Source organism: Theropithecus gelada, chromosome 19 (genome assembly GCF_003255815.1).
Source record: "Theropithecus gelada isolate Dixy chromosome 19, Tgel_1.0, whole genome shotgun sequence".
NCBI lineage: Eukaryota > Metazoa > Chordata > Mammalia > Primates > Cercopithecidae > Theropithecus > Theropithecus gelada.
In genome coordinates this window covers 39329290-39357029 of record NC_037687.1, presented here as the reverse complement: position 1 = coordinate 39357029, position 27740 = coordinate 39329290, and the positions used below count along the sequence as shown (strand labels likewise).

The window sequence follows — 27740 nt, the reverse complement described above, 5'->3', positions numbered from 1 at the left end:
GCCTGTGCGTGGGAGGGAAGATGGGAAATGGGCCAAGAGGAGCCTGTGGGAGGTCCTCCCCGGGACGGCCCCCTTCCATCTACATCCGCGGGGACCGTTGTGGGGGCAGCTCTGAGAAAGGCTGATCTGGGCGCGGGGAAGGGTGGTTGAATGAAGAGATCAGTCAGGGACGGGGTGGGGGTGCCTTGACTGTGTCCCAGATTTGCGGCGTGCTTCTGACCTCAGTTCCCCATCCTTCCAGTTGCTCAAATCCTCTCTGTCCCAGTCCTAGGCATTTCTGCCCCTCTCACTTCCTAATGGTTTGCAGAGGGGAACCACTAAGGCTGCCTCTTCTGTGCCTGGCCCTGTGTTGTCACGGGGAAGTGACTGAGACACCCCAGACCCCCTTCTCCCTCACAGACCAGTGAGGCAGATAGACCTGACACCAGTAGTGACAGCCCGAATGCGTCATTGAGAGGACGGGGGCGGTGGGGGGGAGGGAGGCACAGGCAGATGGGTCAGGGCTGGGATAGGGGAGGACAGGGGCCTGTAGGATCCAAGGGGAGAGTGGGTACTGCTGACTCAGTCTGCGGGGGTTGAAGAGCTGTCTAAACTTAGACCAAAAAGATAGGATGGGGCCCGGACACCTGGCTCCTGCCTGTAATCCCAGCACTTCGGGAGGCAGAGACAGGAGGATCACTTGAGGCCAGGAGTTCCGGACCAGATTGGACAACATAGTGAGACCCGCATCTCTACAAAATAATTTAAAAATCAGTTGGGCATAGTGGTGCAGGCCTGTAGTCCCAGCTACTCAGGAGGCTGAGGTGGGAAGATTGGTTGAGCCCAGGAATTCAAGGCTGCAATGAGCTATGATTGCCCCACCGCACTCCAGCCTGGGTGATAGAGTGAGACCCCTGTCTTTAAAATAATAATAGCAAAAATTCTGGGCTGGGTGCAGTGGCTCACGCCTGTAATCCCAACACTTTGGGAAGCCGAGGTGGGCAAATTGCTGAGGTCAGGAGTTCCAGACCAGCCTGGCCAACATGGTGAAACCCAGTCTCCACTAAAAATACAAAAATTAGCTGGGTGTGGTGGCAGACGCCTGTAGTTCCAGCTGCTTGGGAGGCTGAGGCAGGAGAATCGCCTGAGCCCAGGAGGTGGAGGCTGCAATGAGATCACACCACTGCATCCAGCCCGGGCGACAGAGTGAGACTCCATCTCAAAAAATAAATAAATCCTTCACGCCTGTAATCCCAGCATTTGGGAGGCCGAGACGGGCAGATCACAAGGTCAGGAGATCGAGACCATCCTGGCTAACACGGTGAAACCCCGTCTCTACTAAAAATACAAAACAAAAAAATTAGCCGGGCACGGTGGCGGGCGCCTGTAGTCCCAGCTACACAGGAGGCTGAGGCAGGAGAATGGCATGAACCCGGGAGGCGGAGCTTGCAGTGAGCCTAGATTGTGCCACTGCACTCCAGCCTGGACGACAGAGCGAGACTCTGGCTCAAAAATAAATAAATAAATAAAAATTTAAAAAAAATCCTAATGAAAGGATAGAATGGGGCTCAGGGCCTTGGAAGAGGGTCAGCTTCTAACAGGAGGTATTTGAACTGAGTCCTAAAGCATCAGTAGCATTCCTCTGGGAAGTGCTGTGTCACCCTGAAGGAAAGGGTGTTCTAGGCAGAGAGAATGACAAATGCAAAAGCTTGGCGGTGAGAGTGTGGCTCATCTCTGGCAGGGTCCTCTACTCCCTGCCCGGGGAATTCCCCCAACATCATACCCTGACAGAGCTGCCTTAGGTCTCCTAGTCCTGGAGTCCACAACAGGTTAATGGGCTGTAATGGAAACGCTATAGAGGGCAGGCCCTAGGCTTGTTCCCTCACAGCCTGATGCTTTTTTGTTTGTTTTGAGACAGTCTCGCTCTGTTGCCCAGACTGGTGTGCAGTGGTGTGATCTTGGCTCACTGCAACCTTGGCCTCCCGGGTTCAAGCGATTCTCCTGCCTTAGCTTCCCAAGTAGCTGAGATGACAGGCACCCACAACCATGCCTGGCTAATTTTTGTATTTTTAGTACAGACGGAGTTTCACCATGTTGGCCAGGCTAGTCTCTAACTCCCAACCTCAGGTAATCCACCTGCCTTGGCCTCCCAAAGTACTGGGATTAAAGGCATGAGCCACTACGCCCAGCCTTTTGTTTTGTTTGCTTTTTTAGACAGGGTCTCATGCTCACGCTGGCACCCAGGCTGGAGTGCAGTGACTGCATCACAGACCACTGCAGTCTGGACCTCCCAGGTTCAAGCAATCCTCCCATCTCAACCTCTCGAGTAGCTGGGACTACAGCCGTGTGCCACCACGCCCACCTAATTTTAAAATTACTTTGTAGAGACAGAGTCTCATTACGTCGCCCAGGCTGGCCTTGAACTCCTGGGCTCAAGCGATCCTCCCACCTTGGTCTCCCGAAGAGATGGGCTTACAGGTGACAGCCACCGTGCCGGACTCAACCTGATGGTTTCACTACTGCCTTTGACTTTGGCCCACACGAATCAAATGTATCACCGTGGGCCACTGACTCAACTTCCCCATCTATCCAGTGGGAACAGAATATTGGATTGCACATAATCAATAATCTCATTTTAAAGAGCTATAACGAAACAATTTATGTATTATATAGCTTTAAAAATACATCTTGTAGATTAAAGGACTCAAGAAACAATAGCAAAACTGCAAAACGCTGCCACGTCAGGTGACACTTTGGCCAGTTATGGAAAATGCTGACAAAACAAGAATTTGCCAGCATGGGCAAAGATATACTATTATCAACCCGACGCATTAAAATAGTAATATTGAACTAATTCGAAGTAGTTTGTTTTTTGTTTTTGAGACAGAGTCTCGCTCTGTCGCCCAGGCAGGAGTGCAGTGGTACGACCTCAGGTCACTGCAACCTCTGCTGCTCGGGTTCAAGCGATTCTTGTGCCTCAGCCTCCTGAGTAGCTGGAATTACAGGTGCCTGCCACCATGCCTGGCTAAGTTTTGTATTTTTGGTAGAGACGGGGTTTCTCCGTGTCGGCCAGGCTGGTCTTGAACTCCTGACCTCAAGTGATCTGCCTGCCTTGGCCTCCCAAAGTGCTGGGATTACAGGCGTGAGCCGCTGCGCCCAGCCAGCAGTTTATAATGTTTTTTATTCCTTGGTTCTAAACCTGTAAGGAACATAAATGGGGTGATTAATTTTGGCTCCTTGAATACCTGCCTGGCAGGTGCTGAGTCAGTGGTACTACACGATGACTCGGAGGTTCTCACTCAGGGACACCCTTCTGACTCCGTTTCAGTCCATGACTCAGGAGGAAAGGTTCTGGGGCCTCACCAGCGCCCTACACACACCCTCGTTTCCCGAGGGGCACCATTATATTCTTCCTTTATTGGCTGTCCTTGTATAATACAAATCTTCAAGTTTAGATACAAAAAAAATCTGGAAATAAAAGATAGAAAAGTACCCGCCAGGCACCCCTTCCCTTTCTTCCCGGACCCCTCCCCAGCGGGCACAGACATGAGGTAACTGCGCATCTTCTCCTCCTCCCCCCTCCCCGCCTCCTGGTCCCCCAACTTGGCCCCAGCCCCCATGAGACCTTGGCCCAAGGAACACATGGGCCCCAGAGCTGGAGGGCGATGGGGGTGACTACAGCATTGGCAGTGAACGCAGCGTGTGGGCAGAGGGCAGCCCTTAGCTTGTGCTGTGTATGGGGGGAGGAGACGACCAGATTTGGGGTGGGCACTGGTGTGGGGCCCAGGAGAGCCCCTAAGCAAGTGTCCCCCCCCATCCTGTCCAACACTGGAAGGTGGGAGGTCAACAGAAACTGGGAAATGGAGCGTGAACCAAGGGCATTCAGTGGGATTGCGGCCAACCCCTGTGTCTGGGGTGGGGGAAGGGGGCATCGCCAGCCTAAGTCCGGCAGTGAAATGGTTCCCTTAGCCAGGCTGGGTCCATCCCTGAATTCCATCCTGTTCCAACCTGGGTGTCACAATGTTGGTTCTGTAGTGGTTGTTGGGGTGGTTGAGAGAGGGGGGTGTTGAGAGGGTGCTGAGGGGCGCAGCCCCAGAGAGCAGGGTTAGGGAGAGGTTGTGCCTCCACCCCCAGGCGTGGGGCGCCTGGAGATGATGGAGTGGGCGGGGCGGCTCGGGCTACAGTTCAATCTCGAATGTCTTCTGCAGGTCACCAGAAAAGGGGTTGGAGGGTTTCTCCACAGTGGGTTTGCCTTCTAATGCCGCCCACTGGGCCTCAAAGGGGTCCAACTCTGGAGCTGGGGCAGGCGCTGGCTCCGGGGGCCAGGGGGCCCCATTGGGGCGAGGGCGGGCCTGGCTCCCAGGGGCACTGGGTATGGCAGGGGGTGGGAAGGCCCCAGCTTTCCCAAGCAGGGTGGCGGGCTGAGGCTGGAGCTGGGCGGCTGAGCAGAAGGCGTTGGCCACCATCTGTGAGGGTGTGATGCCCACCACAGGCACCCGGGGCATCGGTGGGTAGCCCAAGCCTGGGTAGGTGGGCACAAAAGGGGGCTGCATGTGCGGGGGTGGCAGGAACACGGCCACTTGGGCAGATGCCGCGTCAAAGGGCCCCACAGGGGCAGGGAAAGGCTGCAGGGCAGGAGGCATGGTGGGCACCGGGGCCACAGACGCTGTTTGCTGCTGCTGCTGCTGTTGCTGCTGCTGCTGCTGCTGCTGCTGCTGCTGGGCCTTGGCCACCTGTGACACCTCCTCCAGCCATCGCTCAGCCTCTGAAGGTGTCCGCTTGTGCCCGGGCTGGAAGGCAGCTGCAGGGGGCACGGAGGGCTCACCCCAGGCAGAAGTCCCTGGAGAGAGGAGAGGGACAGGTGAGGGGGCAAGGGCTTCAGCAGAAGAACCTCAGGCTGGGAACTGGCATGGCGTGGGGATCAGAGCACAGACTCTGGAGCCAGACCGCCTGCCTCTGAATCCCAGCTCTGCACCTCCCTAGCTTGCTCACTTTAGGCAAGTGACTTCACCATTCTGGACCACATAATGGCTCTGGAGTGCTAAGAACATACAATTCTGAGCTTCTGAGGTCCTATGATGGGAAAGTCTAAGTAGGACTGACATCCTCCTAGCTCCACTGCCCTTCTGACTGGTCAGTGCCAAACCTGGGATTCACTATTTTGTTTTGTTTGTCTGTTTTGAGAGAGTTTCACTCTGTTGCCCAGGCTGGGATGCAGTGGCCCTATCTCGGCTCACTGCAACCTCCGCCTCCCAGGTTCAAGCAATTCTCGTGCCTCAGCCTCCTGAGTAGCTGGGATTACAGGCGCGCACCATCACACCCAGCTGATTTTTTGTATGTTTAGTAGAGGCGAGGTTTCAACATGTTGCCCAGGCTGGACGCAAACTCCTATCTCAAGTGATCCCCCCACCTCGGCCACCCAAAGTACTAGGATTACAGGCATGAGCCACCACACCCAGCCAGTATTCACTATTTTGAATATCACCCTTGATTCTCTAACACTTTCAGAATGTATTGTTTTAGGAGTTAAGATTCTAAGATTGCATGGATCTTTCTCCACATGTATAATATTATCCTAACATAGTAAGGTCCGACAGTTTAGGGTGGGGCTTTCTAAGATTCTTGAGTTCTACATTTATAGCGTTTGAGATTCTAAGGTGCTCCTGTGGTTCTAGGATAAGCCCATGGCTCTCAGATGATACACGGTTCTCAAGGATTCCATGGTTCCAAAACAATCTCTGAGCTCTAAGGTGATCCCAAGATTCTAGGATGAGCCCATGCCTCTGAGATGACCCCATGGCTCTAAGATGATCCCGTATCTCTAAGATAAATCATGGTTCTAAGGTGATCACTTGATTCTCAGGTAATCCCATGGCTCTAAGATGATCCATAGTTCTAGGATGATCCCTTGGTTCTAAGGGGATCCCATGGTTCTACGGGGATTCCATGGCTCTAAAATGATCAAGGGCTCTGAGATGATCCATGGCTCTAAAATGATCAAGGGCTCTGAGATGATCCATGGCTCTAAGATGATCACATGATTCTCAGACAATCCCATGGCTCTAAGATGATCCATGGTTCTAGGATAATCCCCTGGCTCTAAGATGATCCATGATTCTAGGATAATCCCCTGGCTCTAAGATGGTCCCTGGGTCTAAGGTGATCGCATGATTCTCAGGTGATCCCATGGCTCTAAGATGATCCACAGATCTAGGATAATCCCCCAGTTCTGAGATGATCCATGACTCTAAGATGATCGCATGATTCTCAGATAATCCCATGGTTCTAGGCTGATCCCCTGGCTCTAAGATGATCCCTGGGTCTAAGGTGATCGCACGATTCTGAGGTAATCCCATGGCTCTAAGATGATGCATGGATCTAGGATAATCCCCTGACTCTAAGATGATCCATGCTTCTAAAGTGATTGCGTGATTCTCAGGTAATCCCATGGCTCTAAGATGAACCACGGATCCAGGATAATCCCCTGGCTCTAAAATGATCCATGGCTCTAAGATGATCACATGATTCTCAGATAATCCCATGGTTCTGGTTCTAGGCTGATCTCCTGGCTCTAAGATGATCTCTGGTTCTAAGGTGATTGCATGATTCTGAGGTAATCCCATGACTCTAAGATGATCCCCTGGCTCTAAGATGGTCCATGTTTCTAAAATAATCACATGATTCTCAGGTAATCCCATGGCTCTAAGATAATCCATGGTTCTAGGATGATCCCCTGGCTCTGAGGTGATCCATGATTCTAAGCCTGTAGGATCCCAAGACCCCTGGAGTATCTGGGTAGCCCTGGATAGAGGAGGGGGTACAGGAAGGACATGCAGGGTGTCTGCCCAGTAGAAAGCCTGGCTTTACCTGTTGTGGCAGGTGGTGGCCCTGGTGCTGGTGCTCCAGCACTGGCAAAAGATGAACTGATCTGTGTGCACAGAGCGTTGATGCTGTCACTGTCGCTGGCGCCAGGAGGCTCCATCTCAGGCACTGGGAAGCAGGGCAGGACAGAGGTCAGCAAACAGGCCCAGGCCCTGCCGCAGCCCCACCCTTTATCCCACGCCCTTGGTGGCCCTCTCTTGTGACCTGTATCCTTTCCTGCTGTAGTAACTAAGTGGCCATGACCGCCAAATAACTGCACACATGTGTGTGTCACATCTGAATGGCAGAACAATCAACTTAGTGTGTGACATTTGATGGTTGACAGTAACAGGGACCCCAAACCAAGGACGTCAAGATTTGTGTGCGGCCACAAACCAGAAGAGATGTCTAAAACATTTAGCAACATATATTAGTTTAAAAATATGCCAAACCACGTGCATGGCAAGGACATGGGCCCAGTCTGAATGGATTGTGGCATGGCCGCTCACTGGCTGGGGATCATTTGTCCAGCTTTGGGCAGAGAAGTGGGGCCCTGTCCACCCCACCCAGCCTGACCTATGGCAAACATCATGAGAGCAGAGATGTGCCTGTGCCTGTGCCAGCAAGGCAGGAGACACTGAGCAGGCATGGCGGCCCCGCGAGGGCTTGGGATGAGCAAAGGTACCATCCAAATAAACAATTAAGGACTGCCATGTGTGGTGTGTGACACATGTCTGTGACGTTTTAGCCAATGGCTGTCTCCAAGGGGTCATGCAGATGCTCCAGTGAACATCAGAACTGGCCGTAGGTGTCTGCAGGTGTGCTGTGGGGGCGCCCAGGTGGGACAGCCAATGTCAACAATGATTGTGCATGTTCATCCAAACAGGCATGCAGCTTCTGAGGTTGGGGCATCTGAGTGTGACTGGAGTCAGGTCTGTGGCGTCCTGATGCGTGACCCCCAGGTGTGAGTGCATCTGCCGTGTGATGTACGAGTGTGTTTGCAGGTGTGCATGAATCTGCACATGTAGCTTTGGAGTTTGCATAAATCTGGGTGTGTGATCTGTGAAGGTGTGTAAATCTTAGGGTGTTTCTTTTTTTAAAATATTTACTTATTTTTGACACGGTCTCATTCTGTTGCCCAGGCTGGAGTGTAGTGGCACAATCTTGGCTCACTGCAACCTCTGCCTCCCAGGCTCAAGCAATCTTCCTGAGTAGCTGTGACTACAGGTGCATACCACTGCACCTGGTTAACAATAAAGGTTAAGTTTTAAAATTTTTCTGTAGAGATGAGATCTTGCTGTGCTGCCCAGGCTGGTCTCAAACTCCTGAGCTCAAGTGATCCTCCCTCCTTGGCCTCCCAAAGTGTTGGGATTACAGGTGTGAGTCACCATGTCTGGCCATGTGTGACTTCTGACTCTGTGATTTTGGAGTGTGCGTGACTTGAGAGTATACTTGACTCTGAGTTTGTGACTTCTGAGCATGTGTGACATGTGTGTGAGGGTACGATGTCTATGTATGTGAAATTTCTGTGTGGCAAGTCACATCCAAGTGAGCGTGCAGCTGGCCACAGGAGTGTGAGGCTTCTAAATAAAGCCTGGAGCTCCTGCCACCTCTCAGGAGTGCGTGTGACAGCCTGGGGAGTGTGCCTGATGTCAGGCTGCGTCAGGACAGCAAACGTGAGGGTGTGTGATGGCCCAGGAGTGCTGCAGGCATGGAGTGAGTGTGCGTCACTCTCAACAAGGGTGGGCACCTGCTCACCGGTTACCTTTTGGAGCAGCCCAGCCTCCTGGATACAGCTCAACACCCTCCCACACCAATCCCCAAGGCCATAACGGGTAGGCGATGCAGATTTGGCATCCAGGAACAAGAGTGTGGGCCAGACCACATGGCTTCACTGGCTGCTGGTGGGGAAGACAGCCCTTCTGCCTGCCTCCCTCAGGCAAAACTCAGTAGCATGCCACTTCTATCTTCTTCCTTTCCCACGGCAGACATTGTTCTTAATTTTTTTTTTTTTTTTTAGACAGGATCTCACTCTGTTGCCCAGGCTGGAGTGAAGTGGTGCAATCTGAGCTCACTGCAGCCTCAATCTGCTGGGCTCAAGCAATTCTCCTTTCTCAGCCTCCTGAGTAGCTGAGACTACAGGCATGTGTCACCACACTAGACTAGTTTTTGTATTTTTTTGTAGAGACAGGGTTTAGCCAAGTCATCTGCCTCAAGGGATCCTTGAACCCCTCTTGGGCTCAAGTGATCTGCCTGCCTTGGCCTCCCAAAGTCCTGGGACTACAAGCATGAGCCACTGCACCTGGCTGGACATCGCTTTTAGACCATGATGTATACCATCTGTCTCCTTTCCCTGACCCACGGCAGACATTAGTAATCAAACACAATTTTTTCCTCCATGGAGCTCTTTGCTCACCTTACCCATCACCTGTCCAGACTTCATGGCTCCCCTGGCCAAGTGCTAGAAGAAACAGATCCTTGTAACTCCATCTTCCCTCCAAGTAAAACACGACCTTTATATCTCATCTCTCCTATCACCAGCCATGGCAGACAATGCCAATCAATTATGACGTGCTGCTCCTTTTCGTGATGGGTACTGCCTCTGCTCAACTCTGTGCCCACAACAAATATCCCTGATCCATCACTATGCCCCCTGACCCCTGGGATCTCTGAGCTCACTGGTGCCCTGCATGTCATGTTTCTACTGACCAAATTCTGGGAGTCTCCCCTTTGGGTAAAAACATAACACTCTTCCTACTCTCTCTTCTCCCTTGCCCATGACACACACTGTAAGGAGATCATGATTGCTAACCAATCATGATGTGCACCATCCTTCTTGTTTTCCTTAACCACAGCAGACATTGCTAATTGATCATGATTTGTGATGCCTTTTTTGCCATCCCTTGATGCTCTCTGCCCTAGGCAGACATTGCTAATCCATCGCAATCCTCCTTTCCTTACAGCCTGAGGAATACCTGTATCCTTCACCTAGCCAGATTTCACAGGCAAATGCTTGGAGGGAGAGAGCACGCATTAACTTACAGTGCTTCAGTCTATTTCTGAGCAAAAACAGGCCAACAGTGTTGCTTCTCTTCTTTCCCTGGCCCATGGCAAACTTCCTTATCCATGCCCGACTTCTTTGTCCATAGCGGACTTTACTAACTAATCATGACGTGCGTCATCTTTCTCCTTTTCCTTAACCACACCAGACATTGCTAATTGATCATAACTTGTGAGGCCTTTCTGCTATCCCTTACTCAGAGCAGACATGGTTTATCAATCCTGATTTGTGCCGTCTCCTTCCTCTCCCTTGCCCACTGCTAATCGATCATGACATGTTCCACCTCTCTCTCCTTTGCCCATGGCAGACAGTGCAAATCAATCACAGTGTGAACCATCTCGCCTCTATCCCTTGCCCACATCAGATAGTGCCAATTGATTCCAGTGCCCTTTCCCAGTGGGCCCAGGGCTCACCTGTGCCCTTCACCTGGAAGTCAGTGCGGCGCTGCAGCGTGGATGGCAGCTCATTCAGCCGTAGGCTCAGCTGCCGTTTGAAAGGTGAGTTCTTCTGGCTGAGTGCTGGGAACCCACGGAAGGAGCCCTGGCGAACCAACTGCTCCAGGGGGGCATGGCGCCGGGGGATGGCGGCCGCAGTGGTGCCTGCAGCCACGGGGGTGCCTGCCTCACCCTTCTCACCAGGGGATGTGGTGGCTGGTGTTGGGGACACATGCCCAGGCTGGGCAGGGCCAGGAGCCACAGTGGGGGCAGCTGCTGCCTCTGCTGGAGACATGGGGGAGATGGATGGTTAGGTATCTCACCATGGCATTCAAGGCCTCTCCCACCTGGTTCTCTGGGTCATTCTCCAAGGCTGCCTTCCTTGTCAGTGAGTCCTGCCCGTACGACAAGCTAGTCAAAGCCTTGAGATATCCCTCACTCCCACCCAAGTCAAGATCCCCTTCCCCAGGAGGCCCTTGGAACACCGTCCCCCAGGCTCACCCTCTGTGTCTCGCTAGCTTCCTGCCCCTTTCTGTCTTGCCCTGCTGCTCTCACCGTTCTTCCCTCGGAGACCCTCTATCTCCCTTTCCGATCATTTAACAAACACTTATTTGGTGCCGGAATAACGTATGAGGCATTGTTCCAGATGCTTTGCAAGTATTTTTTTTTTTTTTTTTGAGACGGAGTCTCGCTGTGTCACCCGGGCTGGAGTGCAGTGGCTGGATCTCAGCTCACTGCAAGCTCCGCCTCCCAGGTTTACGCCATTCTCCTGCCTCAGCCTCCCGAGTAGCTGGGACTACAGGCGCCCGCCACCTCGCCCAGCTAGTTTTTTGTATTTCTTAGTAGAGACGGGGTTTCACCGTGTTAGCCAGGATGGTCTCGATCTCCTGACCTCGTGATCCGCCCGTCTCGGCCTCCCAAAGTGCTGGGATTACAGGCTTGAGCCACCGCGCCCGGCCTACGATCCTCATTTTACAGATGTGGAAACTGAGACCCAGCAAAGGCCCAGTGTGATATGCTCCAAATGACACTGCTAGGAAAGGACAGGCTGACTCTGGAGCCCATGCTCCAAATGACTGCCCGCCCTGTCTCCCTCTGGCCTCGCTCTCTGTATCATGTCTTTCTCTGTCACTGTCTGTTCCCCTCTGTCTCCCACCTCCCAGCCTTCTTCCCACCTCAAGGAGCTCCTCCCTTCCTCCAGTCATTCTAGACATGGCTTGGATGCTTCATCCTCTGAGAAACTTTCCAGATTGTTCTGGTCTCTCAGCCTGGCTCCCTCCACTCTGAGACTGTTCTCTGTCCTCTGGGAGGAAGCCTGACCTCCCTACTCAGCAGGAAAGGCAGGCTCTTCAAGGGCAGGGCTCCCCTCACCCCTGCTGAACTATGAACACACACCTACCCTCCTACCAGGGACTCCCCAAGCTGCGGCCTGAATACCATGGAGATTAAACTCAGGCCCAGAGAGACCCTCCCAGAAGGATGTCGCCCAGTGCTGCTTCTCCCATCGTGACACAATGGGGCACCCATGCAGGTCTGGCCCAGGGCAGTGGAAACAGCCCAGGACAGGTTGGAACCAGGAAACCACCTCTGCCCCCACTCACTGTGTGACCTCAGGAAGTCCCCTCCCCTCTCTGGGCTCCAGTTTGCCAACTAGAAACCTGGGATAAACATCTCATGCTACTTCCCAAGCCTCCGAGAGGGTCAGTTTAGGTGGTGAATGTTAAATGTTTTGGAATCCAACAAAAGCATGCCTGGACACAGTGGCTCATGCCTATAATCCCAGCACTTTGAGAGGCCGAGGTGGGAGGATCACTTGAGGCCAGGAGTTCAAGACCAGCCTTGCCAACATGGTGAAATACCATCTCTACTAAAAATACAAAAAAAAAGTTGTAGTGGCACATGCCTGGGATTACAGCTACTCCAGAAGCTGAGGCAGGAGAATTGCTTGAACCCGAGAGGCAGAGGTTGCAGTGAGCCAAGATCACACCATTGCACTCCAGCCTGGGCAACAGAGCGAGACTCTGTCTCCAAAAAAGAAAAATAAAACAAACAAACTTAGCTGGGTGTGGTGGTGGGCACCTGTAATCCCAGCTACTCAGGAGGCTGAGGCATACGAACTGCTTGAAACCAGGAGGCGGAGGTTGCAGTGAGCTGAGATGGCGACACTGCACTCCAGCCTGGGTGCCAGAGAGAGACTCTGTCTCAAAAAAAAGATGTTCTTGGCCGGGCGCGGTGGCTCAAGCCTGTAATCCCAGCACTTTGGGAGGCCGAGGCGGGCGGATCACGAGGTCAGGAGATCGAGACCATCCTGGCTAACATGGTGAAACCCCGTCTCTACTAAAAATACAAAAAAACTAGCCGGGCGTGGTGGCGGGCGCCTGTAGTCCCAGCTACTCGGAGGCTGAGGCAGGAGAATGGCGTGAACCTGGGAGGCGGAGCTTGCAGTGAGCCGAGATCGCGCCACTGCACTCCAGCCTGGGTGACACAGCGCGAGACTCCGTCTCAAAAAAAAAAAAATAAATAAAATTAAAAAAAAGATGTTCTTTTTTTTCCCCTTACAATCCAGGATCCAATTCAGGATCACATCTTGCACCTATTAATACCTGTCAAATCTCATTCGTCTCCCTTAATCAGGATCAGTTTCCAATGGTAAATTCTTTGTAAATTCTAAGTAGTGTTTTCCCAAAAAACGTAAACTAGAATTCACAGTAAAAAATAAATAAATTAATTAACTAAATTATATGGTGACTCAGGACATACATACAATTATAATTTAAACACACACACACATACACACACACACACACAGTTTTAGAACTTACAAAGTAACCATTTACCTAGAAAGTTAGTTTTACCAAGTATGTTTCAAACTTTCTTGATGGCAATCCAGAGTAAGAGATATCTTTTATATGGTAGCCTCTTACATGCACACGCACGCACACACACACACACACACACTCTCTTTCTCTCACACTCAAATAAATGTATCATTAAATTATATATATATATTTTTTTTTTTTTTTTTTTTTTTGAGGCGGAGTCTCGCTCTGTCGCCCAGGCTGGAGTGCAGTGGCCAGATCTCAGCTCACTGCAAGCTCCGCCTCCCCTTATGCCATTCAATATACTCTGATATTTTCTATGATTCTCTACTTCATTGTTTTTAAATTCTTTTTTTTTTTTGAGACAGAGTCTCGCTCTGTCGCCCAGGCTGGAGTGCAGTGGCCGGATCTCAGCTCACTGCAAACTCCGCCTCCCGGGTTTATGCCATTCTCCTGCCTCAGCCTCCTGAGTAGCTGGGACTACAGGTGCCCGCCACCTCGCCCGGCTAGTTTTTTGTATTTTTTAGTGGAGACGGGGTTTCACCATGTTAGCCCATGTTAGGATGGTCTCGATCTCCTGACCTCGTGATCCGCCCGTCTCGGCCTCCCAAAGTGCTGGGATTACAGGCTTGAGCCACCGCGCCCGGCCTCATTTTTTTTTTTTTATACAGGGTCTCACTCTGTCTGTCACCCAGGTTTGAGTGTGGTGGCACAATCGCAGCTGTCTGCAGCCTCTACCTCCTGGGCCCAGGTGATCCTCCTGCCTCAGCCTCCTGAGTAGCTGGGACCACAGGCTGCACCACCATGCCTGGCTAATTTTTTAATGATTTGTAGAGACAGGGTTTCCCTATGTTGCCCAGGTTGATTTCATTTTTTAAAATGCCAGCCACATGGGCTGGGCCCAGTTGTCCATACCTATAACACCAGTGCTTTGGGAGGCTGAGGTGGGAGGATCATTTGAGGCCAGGAGTTTGAGAACAGCCTGGGAAACACAGCAAGATCCCAGTTCTACAAAAACTAAAAATAAAACTAGCCAGATGCTGTGGTGCGTGCCCATATTCCCAGCTACCTGGAGGCTGAGGCAGGAGAATTACCTGAGCCCAGCAGTTTGAGGGTGCAGGGAGCTGTGATCACGCCACTGCACTCCAGCCTGGGCAACAGAATTAGACCTCAACTCAGAAAACAAAACAAAAAATGCCAGCTACAATACAGCAAATTGGCTTCACAGGTCTTGATACACAGGTTGAAAAGTCCTGAGAAGGCCAGGCGCCATGGCTCACGCCTGTAATCCCAGCACTTTGGGAGGCCGAGGCAGGTGGATCACCTGAGGTCAAGAGTTCGAGACCAGCCTGGCCAACACGGGGAAACCCTGTCTCTAATAAAAATACAAAAATTAGCCATGCCTGTAATCCTGGCTACTCAGGAGGCTGAGGCAGGAGAATTGCTTGAACCCGGGAGGCGGAGATTGCAGTGAGCCGAGATCGCACCCTTGCACTCCAGCCTGGGTGACAGAGCGAGACTCTGTCTCAAAAAAAGACAGAGTCTTACTCTATTGCCCAGACCGGAGTGCAGTGGCGTGATCTTGGCTCACTGCAACCTCCACCTCCAGGGTTCCAGCAATCCTCCTGCATCAGCCTCCCAAGTAGTTGGGATTACAGGTGTAGGCCACCATGCCCGGTTAATTTTTGTATTTTTAGTAGAGACGAGGTTTCACCATGTTGCCCAGGCTGGTCTCGAACTTCTGACCTCAAGTGATCTGCCCACCTTGGCCTCTCAAAGTGCTGGGATTACAGGTGTGAGCCATGGCGCCTGGCCTGAAGCATCCCCTGCTTTGTAAACTGTTGAGTCCCTGTACCTCTGAAGCCCCCCGCCCCCCGACCTTGGGTACCCTGTGCCCACTCTGTGCCCTGCTGGTGCTCGGGGCAACACCCACCTTTCTTCTTGTCCGGGGCCTCTCGCTCAGCAGGCCGCCCACCCCCAGACAGGCGGAAGGAGCCCTCGCGGGCGAAGCTGGTGCGGCTGGCATCGAAGGCGGCCGTGACCCCGCATTCCTTCTCCCGTCGCTGTTTTCGCTCCAGGCAGGCGGCAAAAGCACAGCCCACAGCGTGGCTCAGCCTCTCACCCTGTGGGGAGAGGATGGGCGGGGGTTAGAGGTGCTGGGCAGTGCGGACAGGGGCCGGGGCACTGGGTTACAGCTGCTAGGTACTGGATCGCGCTGGATGAGTCCCTGCACTTCTCTGGGCTTCAGTGCTCATCTGCACCACGAGGAAGGGCTGGAAATGACAGCTCCAAGTGAAAGAAGTCAGAAACCAATGAGCCTGTTGTGTGGCTCCACTTACCGGAAATTCCAGAAGAGGCAAAACTAATCTATGGTGAAAAAAGTCAGAACAGGCCAGGAGTGGTGGCTCTTGCCTGTAATGCTAGCACTTTGGGAGGCTGAGGCAGGAGGTTCCCTTGAGCTCAGGAGGTCAAGGCTGCAGGGAGCTATGATTGCACCACTGCACTCCAGCTTGGGTGACAGAGCGAGATTCTGTCTCAAAAAAAGAAAGTCAGAATAGTGGTAGTTTCCTATGGGGTGGGGAATGACTGGAAAGGGTATGAAGGGATGATTGGGTGGTGGCAATGTTCTAGATATTGATAGGGGTTTGGTTACATGGGTGTATGCAGTTGTCAAAATTCGTTGACTGTACACTGAAGGCTTTAGTGCATTGCTATGGACTAAATGTGTGTTTCTCTCCCAATTCAAACACTGAAGCCCTCATTCACAATGTGCTGGTATTTGGGGGTAGGCCTTTGGGAGACAATGAGAGTTATGTTTAGATCATGAGGTGGGATCCTCATGATGGAATTAATGCCCTTATTTATTTATTTTTTTTCTGGGACAGGGTCTCACTCTGACGCTCATGCTGGAGTGCAGTGGCACAACCTCAGCTCACTGCAACCTCCACCTCCCGGCTTCAAGCGATTCCCCTGCCTCAGCCTCCCAGTAGCTGGGATTATAGGCATGCACCGCCACGCCCGGCTAAGTTTTGTATTTTTAGTAGAGATGGGATTTCACGATGTTGGCGAGGCTGGACTCGAACTCCTGACCCCAAGTGATCTGCCCACCTGCGCCTCACAAAGTGTTGGGATTACAGGCGTAAGCCACTGTGCCCGGCCAGGATTAATGCCCTTAAAAAGGAGAAAAAGACATGAGATCTCCCTCCACCTTGCCAGGTGAAGATACAAAAAGCAGGCATCCGTCTGCAAACCAGGAAAAGAGTCCTCACCAAGAAATGAGCCATTTGACACCCTGACCTCAGACATCCAACCTCTAGAAGTGCAAGAAACAAATGTTTCTCATTTAAGCCACACAGTCTACACTATTTGGTTACAGCAGTCTGAACTAAGACAATTATATCTTTCACTTTGAAGGAAAAAAAAAAAATCTGGAAACAAATACAAATTCTACTTAATGGTGTGCATGCTGAAATATGGAGCGGGAAGTAGTCCAATACCTACAAATTTGACATACAAAAAGTATCAGACAGTCCAAGCACAGGGGCTCACACCTGTAATCCCAGCACTTCAGGAGGCTGAGGCAGGCAAATCACTTGAGGCCAGGAGTTCGAGACCAGCCTGGCCAACATGGTGAAACCCCGTCTCTACTAAAAATACAAAAATTAGCCGGGCGCGGTGGCATGTACCTGTAATCCCAGCTACTATGGAGGCTGAGGCAAGAGAATTGCTTGAACCCAGGAGGGTTCAGTGAGCCAAGATTGTGCCATTGTACTCCAGTCTCGCTCTGTCTCAAAAAAAAAAAAAAAAAGGAATGAACTACTGATCCAAGTGGCTCATGCCTGTAATCCAAGCACTTTGGGAGGCCAAGGTGAGTGGATCACTTGAGTCCAGGAGTTCCAGACAAGCCTGGGCAACATGGTGAAACCCCGTCTCTACAAAAAATACAGAAAATTAGCCGGGCATGGTGGCATGTGCCTGTAGTCCCAGCTACTCAGGAAGCTGAGGTGGGAGAATCGCTTGAACCCAGGTTGCAGTGAGGTGAGATTGCACCACTGCACGCCAGCCTGGGTGACAGAGAGAGATCTTGTCTCATTAAATTAATTAATTAATTAAATTAAAAATATTGCCGGGTGGGGTGGCTCACACCTGTAATCCCAGCACTTTGTAATCCCAAAGTGCTGGGATTATAGGTGTGAGCCACTGAGCCACCATGCCCAGCCAATACTCTTTTTTTTTTTTTTTTGAGATGGAGTCTCACTCTGTCACCCAGGCTGAAGTGCAGTGGTGCAATTCTGGCTCACTGCAACCTCCACCTCCTGGGCTCAAGTGATTCTCCTGCCTCAGCCTCCTGATAGCTAGGACTACAGGTGTGCACCACCACACCTGGCTAATTTTTTGTATTTCAGTGGCGATGGGATTTTACCATGTGGTCCAGGGTGGTCTTGAATGCCTGAGCTCAGGCAATCCACCCGCCCCAGCATCCCAAAGTTCTGGGATTACAGGTAGGAGCCACTGCATCCGGCCCTCACGTGAATACTCTAAATTGGGAACTGAGTATACCCTCTTCTCCAGATGAGGAAACTGGGCACACAGAGGTGAGTGACGTGCCTGAATGGAGGAAGCTTGTCAGGGTGGGGCTGGGATGCCAGGGCATGGGAGGGAAGAGTCGGCCAGCTGTGGCAATACTCACGGAGTCCTTGAGTGCCAGAAAACAGTGGCAGATCCAGCGGCGGGTGGTCCCATCACGGCAGATATAGGAGAAAGCCTTGTCCAGGTTGCGGTCAGGAGCACAAAAGGAGACCTTTTCGATGGTCTGGTCGACCAGAAGATCCTAGGAGGGGCCGGGGAGGCCAGGAGAAGAGTGTGAACTGTCTTTCGAGTATTCACTCAACATTCTCTCCGTGTCTGCTGAAATCCCGTCCTGAACAGGGTAGGGACCCAGCAGTCACTGAGACACCCTGTGCCCTGCCTGCAGAGGGCTCCCAGGTCAGAGGGAAGATCAGACCCATCACAAGATGGGCAGCCCAGAGTACAGGCAGGATGTGATGAAGGAAGCCCAGGCAGAGGGGTCAGGTCCAGGACCGGGGAGGCACAGGCAGAGGGGTCAGGGCCAGCATGGCAGAAGCCAGCTTGGGGTTAGTCAGACAGGGCTTCCTGAAGCAGGTATCAACTAGAAAAAAAAGTCAAGGAACAGTATTTTGGGCTGAGGAAACTGCCTTGCAAAGGTGGTGGCCTTGTTCTGTCATTAACCCAACTCTCAGCATGTCCTGGGCACCTCCTAGGGCAGTCTCTGGGCTGGGGGCAGGGGATTCAAGGTGAGCAAACAGATACCTAGATCGTGGCCTCATAGTGCTTCCTTCTGGCTGGGCAGGGTGACAACAAACACTTAACGGCTAACATTCATTGATCTGAGCAGTTATGTACGATGTACCAGACCCTATTTAAATAATTTTTTTCTTCCCAGAAGAAGTCTTGCTCTGTCACCCAGGCTAGAGTGCAGTGGTGTGATCTTGGCTTACTGAAACCTCTGCCTCCTGGGTTCAAGCGATTCTCCTGTCTCAGCCTCCCAAGTAGCTGGGATTACAGGCACGCATCACCACATCCGGCTAATTTTTGTATTTTTAGTAGAGGTGGGGTTTCACCATCTTGGTCAGGCTAGTCTCGAACTCCTGACCTCAGGTGATCCACCCGCCTCAGCCTCCCAAAGTGCTGGGATTATAGGTATGAGCCACCGTGCCCAGCCCACATTAAAAATTGTATTAAAAATTATTTTGTATAGATGGAACCTTGCTCCTTTTCACAGGCTTATCTTGAACTCCTGGCTTCAAGGGGCCCTCCCAGCCAGGCACCATTTCAAACAACTTGCATATGCTTTCTCACTTAATGGTAGGGTCTATGATAATCCCACCCCCCCTCCTTTTTTTGAGATGGAGTTTCGCTGTTGTTGCCCAGGCTGGAGTGCAATGGCATCATCTCAGCTCACTGCAACCTCCACCTCTCGGGTGCAAGCGATTCTCCTGCCTCAGCCTCCCAAGTAGCTGGGATTACAGGTGTGCACCACCACATCTGGCTAATTTTTGTATTTTTAGTAGAGATGAGGTTTCACCATATTGCCAGGCTGGTCTTAAACTCCTGACCACAGGTGATCCTCCCTCTTTGGCCTCCCAAAGTACTGGGATCACAGGCATGAGCCACCGCTCCCGGCCTATAATCCCCATTTTTTAGATGACACAACTGAGACCCAGAGAGGTTAAATCTCATGCCCAGGGGCCCTAAGCTGGGATCGGAGCTGAGGCAGCTGCTCCAGTCTCTCTCACCCACAGCCTATGCCAGTTCCCAAATAATCACAGCATTTATTCCTGAGTTATGATGACTGAGGGAGCACACAGCATCATCTAGAAGGTCCCTGAGGGAGGGATGTGCAGAGGAGGTGGGAAGGCGTCCTCCGCTCTGATTCCAGCAGGGTGAGCAGACAGGCCCCCTGGCGTCCACCCCCACAGGCCTCCTACCTTGGTTTTGTCATCCACCACTCGGAGCCCATCGGCTGACACCCACAGGACAGACTTCACGGACTTTCGGCCCATCTAGGGAGAGGCAAGGGGACAAAGGAGCCGGGTCAGGGTGCCTCTCCCTGTCTGACCTTGCCCCCTCCCTTGTGCCAGCCCCCTCACTCACCGCCTTCAGCTTCTTCACCGCGTCTTCACACACGTGCATTCCCCGGGACTCCTCCACCTCCACGTGGCCCAGGTACTTGGGTTGGAGGGAATGGAGGGATAGAAAACAGCACAGTAATCACTCATTCTCAGTGCCCACTGAGCATCTGCCATGCAGCAGACAATATTCTAAACACATGCATGACGTGTATGCAATCATTTATTCTGCATCTCAACTCTACAAGGTGGACACCCCATTCCTAGTCTAGACATGCAGATGGGGAAACTGAAGCACAGCATGTGGTAGTGATTCAGGTCTAGCTATATCCCTGGGCCCTAACCTGGCACCATAGTCCTCCGAGAGCCACCATTTGCATCTCTGTGCGTGAGGACTGGCCCCAGGCCATGCAAAACTGCTCTGCCCACCCTAAAGCAGCTAGAAAGAGCCTGGGCCAGTCCCCGCAATGATTGACGGGAGTTAGGGTACCTGAGCCCGAGCTCCCTCACCTGCAGGTGGGATGACTGTTGCCTCGAGTTTCCCAGGGGAAAGCTCAGTTGCACACAGCTGCAGTTTTAATAACACACCCTTTACTGACTGCTTTCCTTTCCTCACTCCCAACACCATTTCCTGCACCTCCCAAATGAAGGCTTCGCACTCAGTCTGCTTCCGGGGGAAGGGAACATAAGGTAGTGGAGGGGCTGTGACCATGGTGAGTCATCACTCAGCCAGGAAGGGGCTGAGCTCCACAGTCCATGCCATGATTCCTGCTCTCCCCCTCATAGGAATGTAAAGGTATAGGGTATGGCTAAACCAGAACGCCCTTAACGGTAGAGCGCTTTGCAAATGCTACACATGACCTGATGGTTTCCAGGTGATAGTTTGCTGGTACAAGAAAACGTGTTTTGGTTGTTTGTTTTCAAGATTGGGTATCACTCTGTTGTCTAGGCTGGAGTGCAACGGCACAATTAAGGCTCACGGTAGCCTCCACCTTCCTGGACTCGTGAGTCTCCCACCTCAGCCTTGCGAATAGCTGGGACTACTGGTGCGTGCCACTGTGCCTGACTATTTTTTGTAGAGACAGGGTCTCTCTGTGTTTGCCCAGGCTGGTCTTGAACTCCTTGGCTCAAGCAATCCTCCCACCACAGCCTCCCAGTGTCCTCGAATTACAGGTATGAGCCGCCACCACGCTTCACGCTTTTTTTTTTTTTTTTTTTTTAGACAGAGTCTGCTCTGTCACCCAGGCTGGAGTGCAGTGGTGCTATCTCGGCTCACTGAACCTCTGCCTCCCGGGTTCAAGCGATTCTCCTGTCTCAGCCTCCCCAGTAGCTACAGGCGCCCTGCACCACGCCCGGCTAATTTTTGTATTTTTAGTAGAGATGGCAAGATGGCACCATGCCCAGCTAAGTTTTGTATTCTTAGTAGAGATGGCAAGATGGCACCATGCCCAGCTAAGTTTTGTATTCTTAGTAGAGATGGGGTTTCACCATATTGGTCAGGCTGGTCTCGAACTCCTCACCTCAGGTGATCTACCTGCCTCAGCCTCCCAAAGTGCTGGGATTACAGGCATAAGCCACAGCGCCCGGCCGGCCTCACGCTTTTTAATACCAACTTCAAAAGACTTGAGCGCGTGTCCCAGTCAGGCCGTGCATGCGCACAGCACAGCACCCCCCCGTCCACGCCCCGCCGCGCCCCGCCCACTCACCCTGACCGGGAAGCTGCACGTGCCCTTCCGCACTGCGTCCTCGTCCGCCTGCCACTGGTGCGGGCGCGACGCCTCAGGCACGTAGGCTGGCTTCCTCCGCCGCAGGCTCTGCCGTAACTTGTTCATGGTGCCCGCCCCGTCTGGTGACACAGGACAGTGATGTGGATCAAGGGCGAGTGTCAGAAGGTATGGAGCTCAACAGGGAGGGACCAGTGCTCAAGGAGCATGAGGAAAGGAGCCAACAGAAGCCAGGGGAGTGCGAGCACTGGGCACTGCGGATTCAGAACCACAGGGCTAAGGGGCGGGAGGTCTGGGGTGGGGGCATGGGGCACAGGTTTCAGGGCGTTGGAGGGCTTCTTGTCCGTGTGGTGGATGCTTCCTCATTCCCAGGCCATGAGCATCCAAAGGGTGGGAAGTCAGACATAGGAGGGCATGGCGGTTGGAGGGCATGGGGGTTGGAGGGCATAGGGGTCAGGGGCCACACAGGGGTTTTAGGGGTATGAGAGTCAGGCAGTGGGGTGATCAGAGGACAGCAGAGGAGTTGGGAACTGCATGGGTCAGAGGTGCGGGAGTCAGGTGCATGGGGTGTGGGGGATGGTGGCTTGCCTCTGGAACTCTGAGACGCAGCCATTCTGTGACAACTGTGTCTAGTCCCCAGGCAAGGTTTCTGGGGCCTTGCACCCACGACTGTCAGAGGCAGCGCTGTGGGTGTGTGGAGTGGGTGTGGAGGTGGCAGCCACTAGGACAGTCTTCACTTATCAGCCATCCTGACAGTCCCAGGACTGGGAGCACCAACGTGTGTGTGTAAGCAAGTGTGCAATGGTATGTTCTGGAAAGCTATGAAGGGATCTGTATCTGAGCATGCAAGTAATGTCTGTGAGTGTGTTTCTGAAGGCTGTTTGGAAGAATGCATGTCTGAGAATGGTGTATGATAGTGTGCATCTGTGAGTGCTGTCTATGAGGGATGCATCCAAGTGTGGTTGTTGTCTGTGAGTCTGAGTCCCTGAAGGTTGTTGCTGAAGGGCATCGAAGTCTGAGAGTGCTTGTGTGTGTCTGCCGTCTATATGCGAGAGTGCCGTTGTTGTCTATGAGAACTTGTGGCTCAGTGCCTGTTGCCTGTGAGGGAGGGTGTGTCTGTGTTTGAGCATGAGGCTGTCGTCTTTCAAAGGGTGTGCCCATGGCTGTTATCCATGTAGCTATGTCTGTGTGTGAAGGTGTGGCTATTGTCTGTGAGTCTGTGATGATACTGCCTCTGAGAGTGCGTCTGAGGGACCCACGAGACTGTCTGTGTCCAAGAGTGCAGCTGTTGGCGGCGAGCCTGTGTAGCTGTGGCTGTGGCTGTCATCTTAGAGTGTGGGTGCATGGGTATTGCACAGAGGTTGTATCTGTGTGCAGTGGTGCATCCGTTAGGGTGTGTGAGAACATGAGGTTGTCTTTAGCGAGACTGTGTTCATGAGGGTTATTTGTAAGGGTGCGACTGTTGCCTGAGAGAGTGCTGGGTGCTCTTTGTGAGACTGTGTTTGTGCGTGTTTGTGCACAACCGTAGCTCCCTGTGAGAGCCTGGGCCCGCGGGTGCTGTGAAAGTGTGACTGTCATCTGTAGAAAGGTGGGTCTGTGTGTGTTGTCAGACTGTGCAAGAGTAGGTCTTTTTTTTTTTTTTTTTTTTGAGACGGAGTTTTGCTCTTGTTGCGAATGGAGGCTGGAGTGCAATGGCGCGATCTCGGCTCACAGCAACCTCTGCCTCCCGCGTTCAAGCGATTCTCCTGCCTCAGCCTCCCGAGTAGCTGGGATTACAGGCATGCGCCACCACCCCTGGATAATTTTGTATTTTTAATAGAGACGGAGTTTCTCCATGTTGGTCCGGCTGGTCTCGAACTCCCGACCTCAGGTGATCTGCCCACCTCAGCCTCCCAAAGTGCTGGGATTATAGGCGTTGAGCCACCGCGCCCAGCCAACAGTGTGTCTCTTGAGAGTATGTATCTCAGAGTCTGTATCCAGCGAGCGTCTGTGGTCACCTGTGAATCTGGGTGTTGTCTGGGAATGTGTCTGTGTGTCTATGTATGTGTATATATGTTTGTGTATTAGTGTGATGAACATTTACTTAAGCACGTGTTCAAGTGTGTTACTGCATTAGCAGGTGTGTGTGATCTGAAAGAGATCTGTGTTTGTGTGTGTGTGTGTCTAACTGTATGTCTACAGATGTGAGTGTCTGAGTGTGGCCCTGCACTTGAGGCTGTAAGGGTGTCAGGGTGTGGGTCTGTGCATGAGTGGGACTCTGGCAGTCGCGGAGGAAGATGCCTGAGGGGGTCCACTCATGAATGTGATTAAGCCCATGTGATCGCAGGGACAGCTCCTCTGGTCATGCTAGGCAAGACCGCATACCCATTCAGCCCTGCCGTGTCCCAGGCTGGTCACTCACCTGGATCCGTCCTGCAGGTTTCTGGGGGCCCCGGGGCCCCACACGGGGCTGGGGGCAGGTGCTGCTCAGGCCTCCGGGGTCCGCCCTGCCCGAGTAGGGGAGGACAAGGTGAGAAGTTTGTCTGGGGTGGGGCTCAGTTCGATACCTCACCCCAACTTGGGACTTCAGTCAGCCCCCTCCATCTTGGGCTCCCCGATGACAGTCCTAGTTGTCCTAGCAACTGTTACCAGGGAGATCAGCCACCTGGTTCCAAGGGCCCAGGAAGAAGTAGGTATGTTTGGGGGGCATATGTTGGGGATGTGCTGGCCTCAGGAGAGCCTCACTGCCCAAGGGAATGCTATGAGAGTGGCCTTGCCCTCTAGATGCATGTCCAGGGCTATACACGTATGCAGCCAGCTGTATGTATCCATGTATCTACAGGTGTCCCTAGCATCCGGCAACAGCCCTATATACTTGGTTACACAGAGATGCAATCACAGCTACATACCTTAGATCGCAGATACACAGAAACAGTCACAACCCCAGAAAGCTGCCACCGTAAACATCTGGCCACATATTCATGTTCAGACACACATAGTCTCTACTACAGACATCTGTCCACATACATGTAGCACGTCCCAGCTCACTTAGTCCCCACCACAGACACCTGCTCACACCACCCACTGAAATCTGGTCACTTCCATCCACATTCTCAGCCATATACAAATAACGGGGCCCAGACACACCCACTAGAGCCGCACATGCACGGCCACACCCAGTGACAGCTATGTTTCCTCAGGCACCCGTCCAAGATACTGATGTCACAGGCCCACCCAGATAGAATCACACCCAGAGTTCACCCATTTGGTGACCCAGTCCCACACAACACAATTGCAGCTATACACACTTGTCACATGTATCTCCACTGCTGCACACTGACATCTGGTCACAGATGCACACGGACAGGCACACATTTGGTCCCATGGAGACCACATGCAGGCACAGCTGCACGTGGACATGCAGCCTCAACCAGACCAGTCACACCAACACTGTTTTTGGTCACACACTGTCACATGATCACACATACCCAGTCATAGGTGCTCACATCTGGTCACAGCATCAGTCACACAGTCTACTGTGACAGCCATACTCATAGGGACAGTCCTCTATACACAACCACACACAGAGGTACTGATGGCCACAGCACGCAACCACCCACAAACAACTATCCCCAAGAATGGCCACCCTTAAGACACAGCCATGGTGGTCCTGTAGGCATGGCCACAGCATCAATGTCCATGTGACCCAGCCACCTATCATGGTCATAATCCCATCACCCAGTGTCCCATACACAGCTGTACCATGTCACTCCAACACAGTGAAACATATAGCCATTCTTCATGCAGGCACACAAGTCACACAGACAAGTATGTGGCCACACAGAATCACAGCCCCGTGTGGACAGGTGCACAAAGTCATAAGCCCCACCTATACACATGTCTCACACATAGAGACAAAAGCGCACAGTTTTAGTTTCCCATGTCACAAGTACACAGTCCAGCGTAGGCACAGAAATGCAGTGACCAGGACATGGCATTTATAGTTGGGTTTACACAGAAGACACAGGTCCTGATGGAGCCATGTGCACAGTCAGGGGCCAATCTCATCACCAAATCATACATTCAAACACAGGTAGTCCAGCACATACACACAGAGACAAAACAGGCACACAACTGCAGACCCCAAACTCTCACAGGTGATGACATAGACACAAACATCTATAGTCACCCAGGGTCACAGACATGCAGGTCATACACAGTCATATGGAAGCCACAGTTACATAAACACCCCTACAAACATAATTTCCTGGCACCAATACGGAGACACATCCATAGCTTTAGTCACACACAAATAATCCTTTTAAATAGCCAGGGTTTCAGACACTTAGTCAAATACATAACCCAAATCACACATACAAAGCTAGAAATACATATAATCACTCATTATCACACACACAGCCAGATACAGTCATTTATATTAATACAACCCCAGTCACACACTCAGACATGGTTCTGCATACGCAACACTGTCATACACAATACTGTCACACAACCCCAGGCACATAGACACAATGTGACTTCAGATACAATGGCAGTCACACAGGCAGAGTTGCACAGACAGGTGTGTGTCACTCATGTATATAAAATCAGGTAGAGACACAACTATAAACATTGTCAGTCACTGGGAGGGTCACACATGCACATGGAGCCATAGACAACTCCACTCACACACACAGTCACAACTCCACCCACATCCTGTCAGTCACACGCATGCCCACCCCCAGACTCAACACATACTGTCACATACCCAGTTATAGTTACCGAGGCATACAAACACAGGGTCACAAAAGACATAATCACAGACAACCACAGTCACAACCATGCACACCTCCAAACACAGTCAGACTAAAAAGTACAGGATTCTGCATAGTAAGCAGCTGTCACACACACATACACAGTCAAATACTAGGGTCACACACAGACACAATCATAGACACCACCACAAGCACACACACAGGATTCCTGTCACCAGCCGCAGCGTATGCGTGCACACACACACATACACAGCCACAGCCACACAAACACAGGGCACACTCCTAGCCACCTCCCCATTGCTTGCTTCCCCCCTTCCCCCCAGGTACCACACACAAAGCCGCCGTCACCGTCACCGCAGACGCTGCAGACAGACAGGGCTGCACCCGGTCCCTGGGGAGCCGCCCCCAGCCCAGCCTGTATGCTGGAGCCTGAGGGGCCAGGTCCGGGAGGGGGAGGCGGTGCATTGTCTGCGGGTGGGGCCACTCTTGGACAGCTGGGCAGCCCTGGGGACAAAGGGGGTGGCCCAGGGGTTCTGTGCCCTGGGACCCTTGACCAAGCCAGGGGGTGGAGGGATTGGGGGTTGCCTGAAATTGTCCTTATTTTATTCAGGCTGGGGTGGGGTGGAGTCCCAGGCACGGGACCTTGTTTTGAGAAGGGGCTGTGCCTGGGACACCGCCCAAGGATTGGGGGGATGCTGTGCCCAGGGTGCCTCTGAGGCCTAGGGGCAGGCTGTGCTTGGAGTCCCCCCATGCCTTGGCGAGGTGGGAAAGCTGTACGCAGTGACCCCATCCTTGAGACCGTGCCTAGGGAGTTGTTGTGCTGAGACCCCCTTAGGCAGAGAGAGGTAGGGATTGTGTCTGGAATCACCTCCTGGAGGCCTTGGTTTGATACGGGGGCTGTATCCCCGACCCCATCTCCATCCCCATCTAGTTCCAGGAGTTGTACCTAGAATCTCTGTACCCCTGTCCTTGATTTTGTGGGGGGTCTGTGTCCAGGATCCCTATTTCCAGGGCCTTGGCAAGAGATGGCCCAGGGGTCTGTGCCCAAGACCCTGGTCTCCTGGGCTTTGGCTTGTTGGGCCTGTTCCTGGACCCCCACCCAGGACCACCCTCTCCAGCCTTGGCACCCTCTCTCCATCCGGGCGCCGCGGCCGCCTCCCACCCTCCGCCACATCAGCAGCGGCGCCGCCCCCGACCCGAGCCCCCCTCTCCCGCCCTTCTCACGCTGGCCGCCGCGCTGCGGGACATCCAGGGCCCGGGCGCCCCCGCCTCCCGCGGCCCTGGCTGGGCCCGGCTCCCCGACTGCTGCTGCTGCTGCTGCTGCTGCTGCTGCGGTGGCGGCGGCGGCAGCTCGGTCTGACGCGGGCCAGGGCCCGGGGCCGGGGGATGGTGCGGGATGCACGCGCGCGAGCCTGCTCGGCTCCCGGGAGGATTCCGTTCCGGGGGCGGGGGAGCGTC

The 27740-nt window shown here is 52.8% G+C and overlaps 1 protein-coding gene across 4 annotated transcripts; it reads right to left on the bottom strand.

Annotated features, from left to right (window-relative positions):
• Nucleotides 1-3364: 3364 nt before the first annotated feature.
• NUMBL (NUMB like, endocytic adaptor protein) lies at nucleotides 3365-27740 on the bottom strand. Of its 4 annotated transcripts, none has more exons than XM_025366899.1 (10): nucleotides 27507-27740; nucleotides 23930-24014; nucleotides 21511-21650; nucleotides 19830-19904; nucleotides 19664-19738; nucleotides 17845-17985; nucleotides 15088-15277; nucleotides 10315-10620; nucleotides 6847-6969; nucleotides 3365-4819 (listed from the first exon to the last, which is right to left on the bottom strand). In XM_025366899.1, exons 1-10 carry the CDS (start codon nucleotides 27528-27530, stop codon nucleotides 4158-4160), a joined length of 1821 nt encoding a protein of 606 aa, XP_025222684.1. In that variant the 5' UTR covers nucleotides 27531-27740; the 3' UTR covers nucleotides 3365-4157. The 4 variants fall into 4 exon arrangements, with proteins under 4 accessions (XP_025222684.1, XP_025222685.1, XP_025222688.1 ...); XM_025366900.1 differs by having other exon boundaries at nucleotides 10315-10617; XM_025366903.1 differs by lacking the exon at nucleotides 23930-24014.

Bases quoted from the DNA above. Each gene is read 5' to 3' on its own strand.
- NUMBL (XM_025366899.1), bottom strand. From the start codon at position 27,530: ATGTCCCGCAGCGCGGCGGCCAGC. The intron at 19,739-19,829 runs GTGAGTGAGGGG...GCCTCTCCCTAG, and splicing joins CGGTGAAGAAGCTGAAGGCG to ATGGGCCGAAAGTCCGTGAA. The intron at 6,970-10,314 runs GTGAGCCCTGGG...CCTGCTTCCCAG, and splicing joins CTTCCAGGTGAAGGGCACAG to TGCCTGAGATGGAGCCTCCT.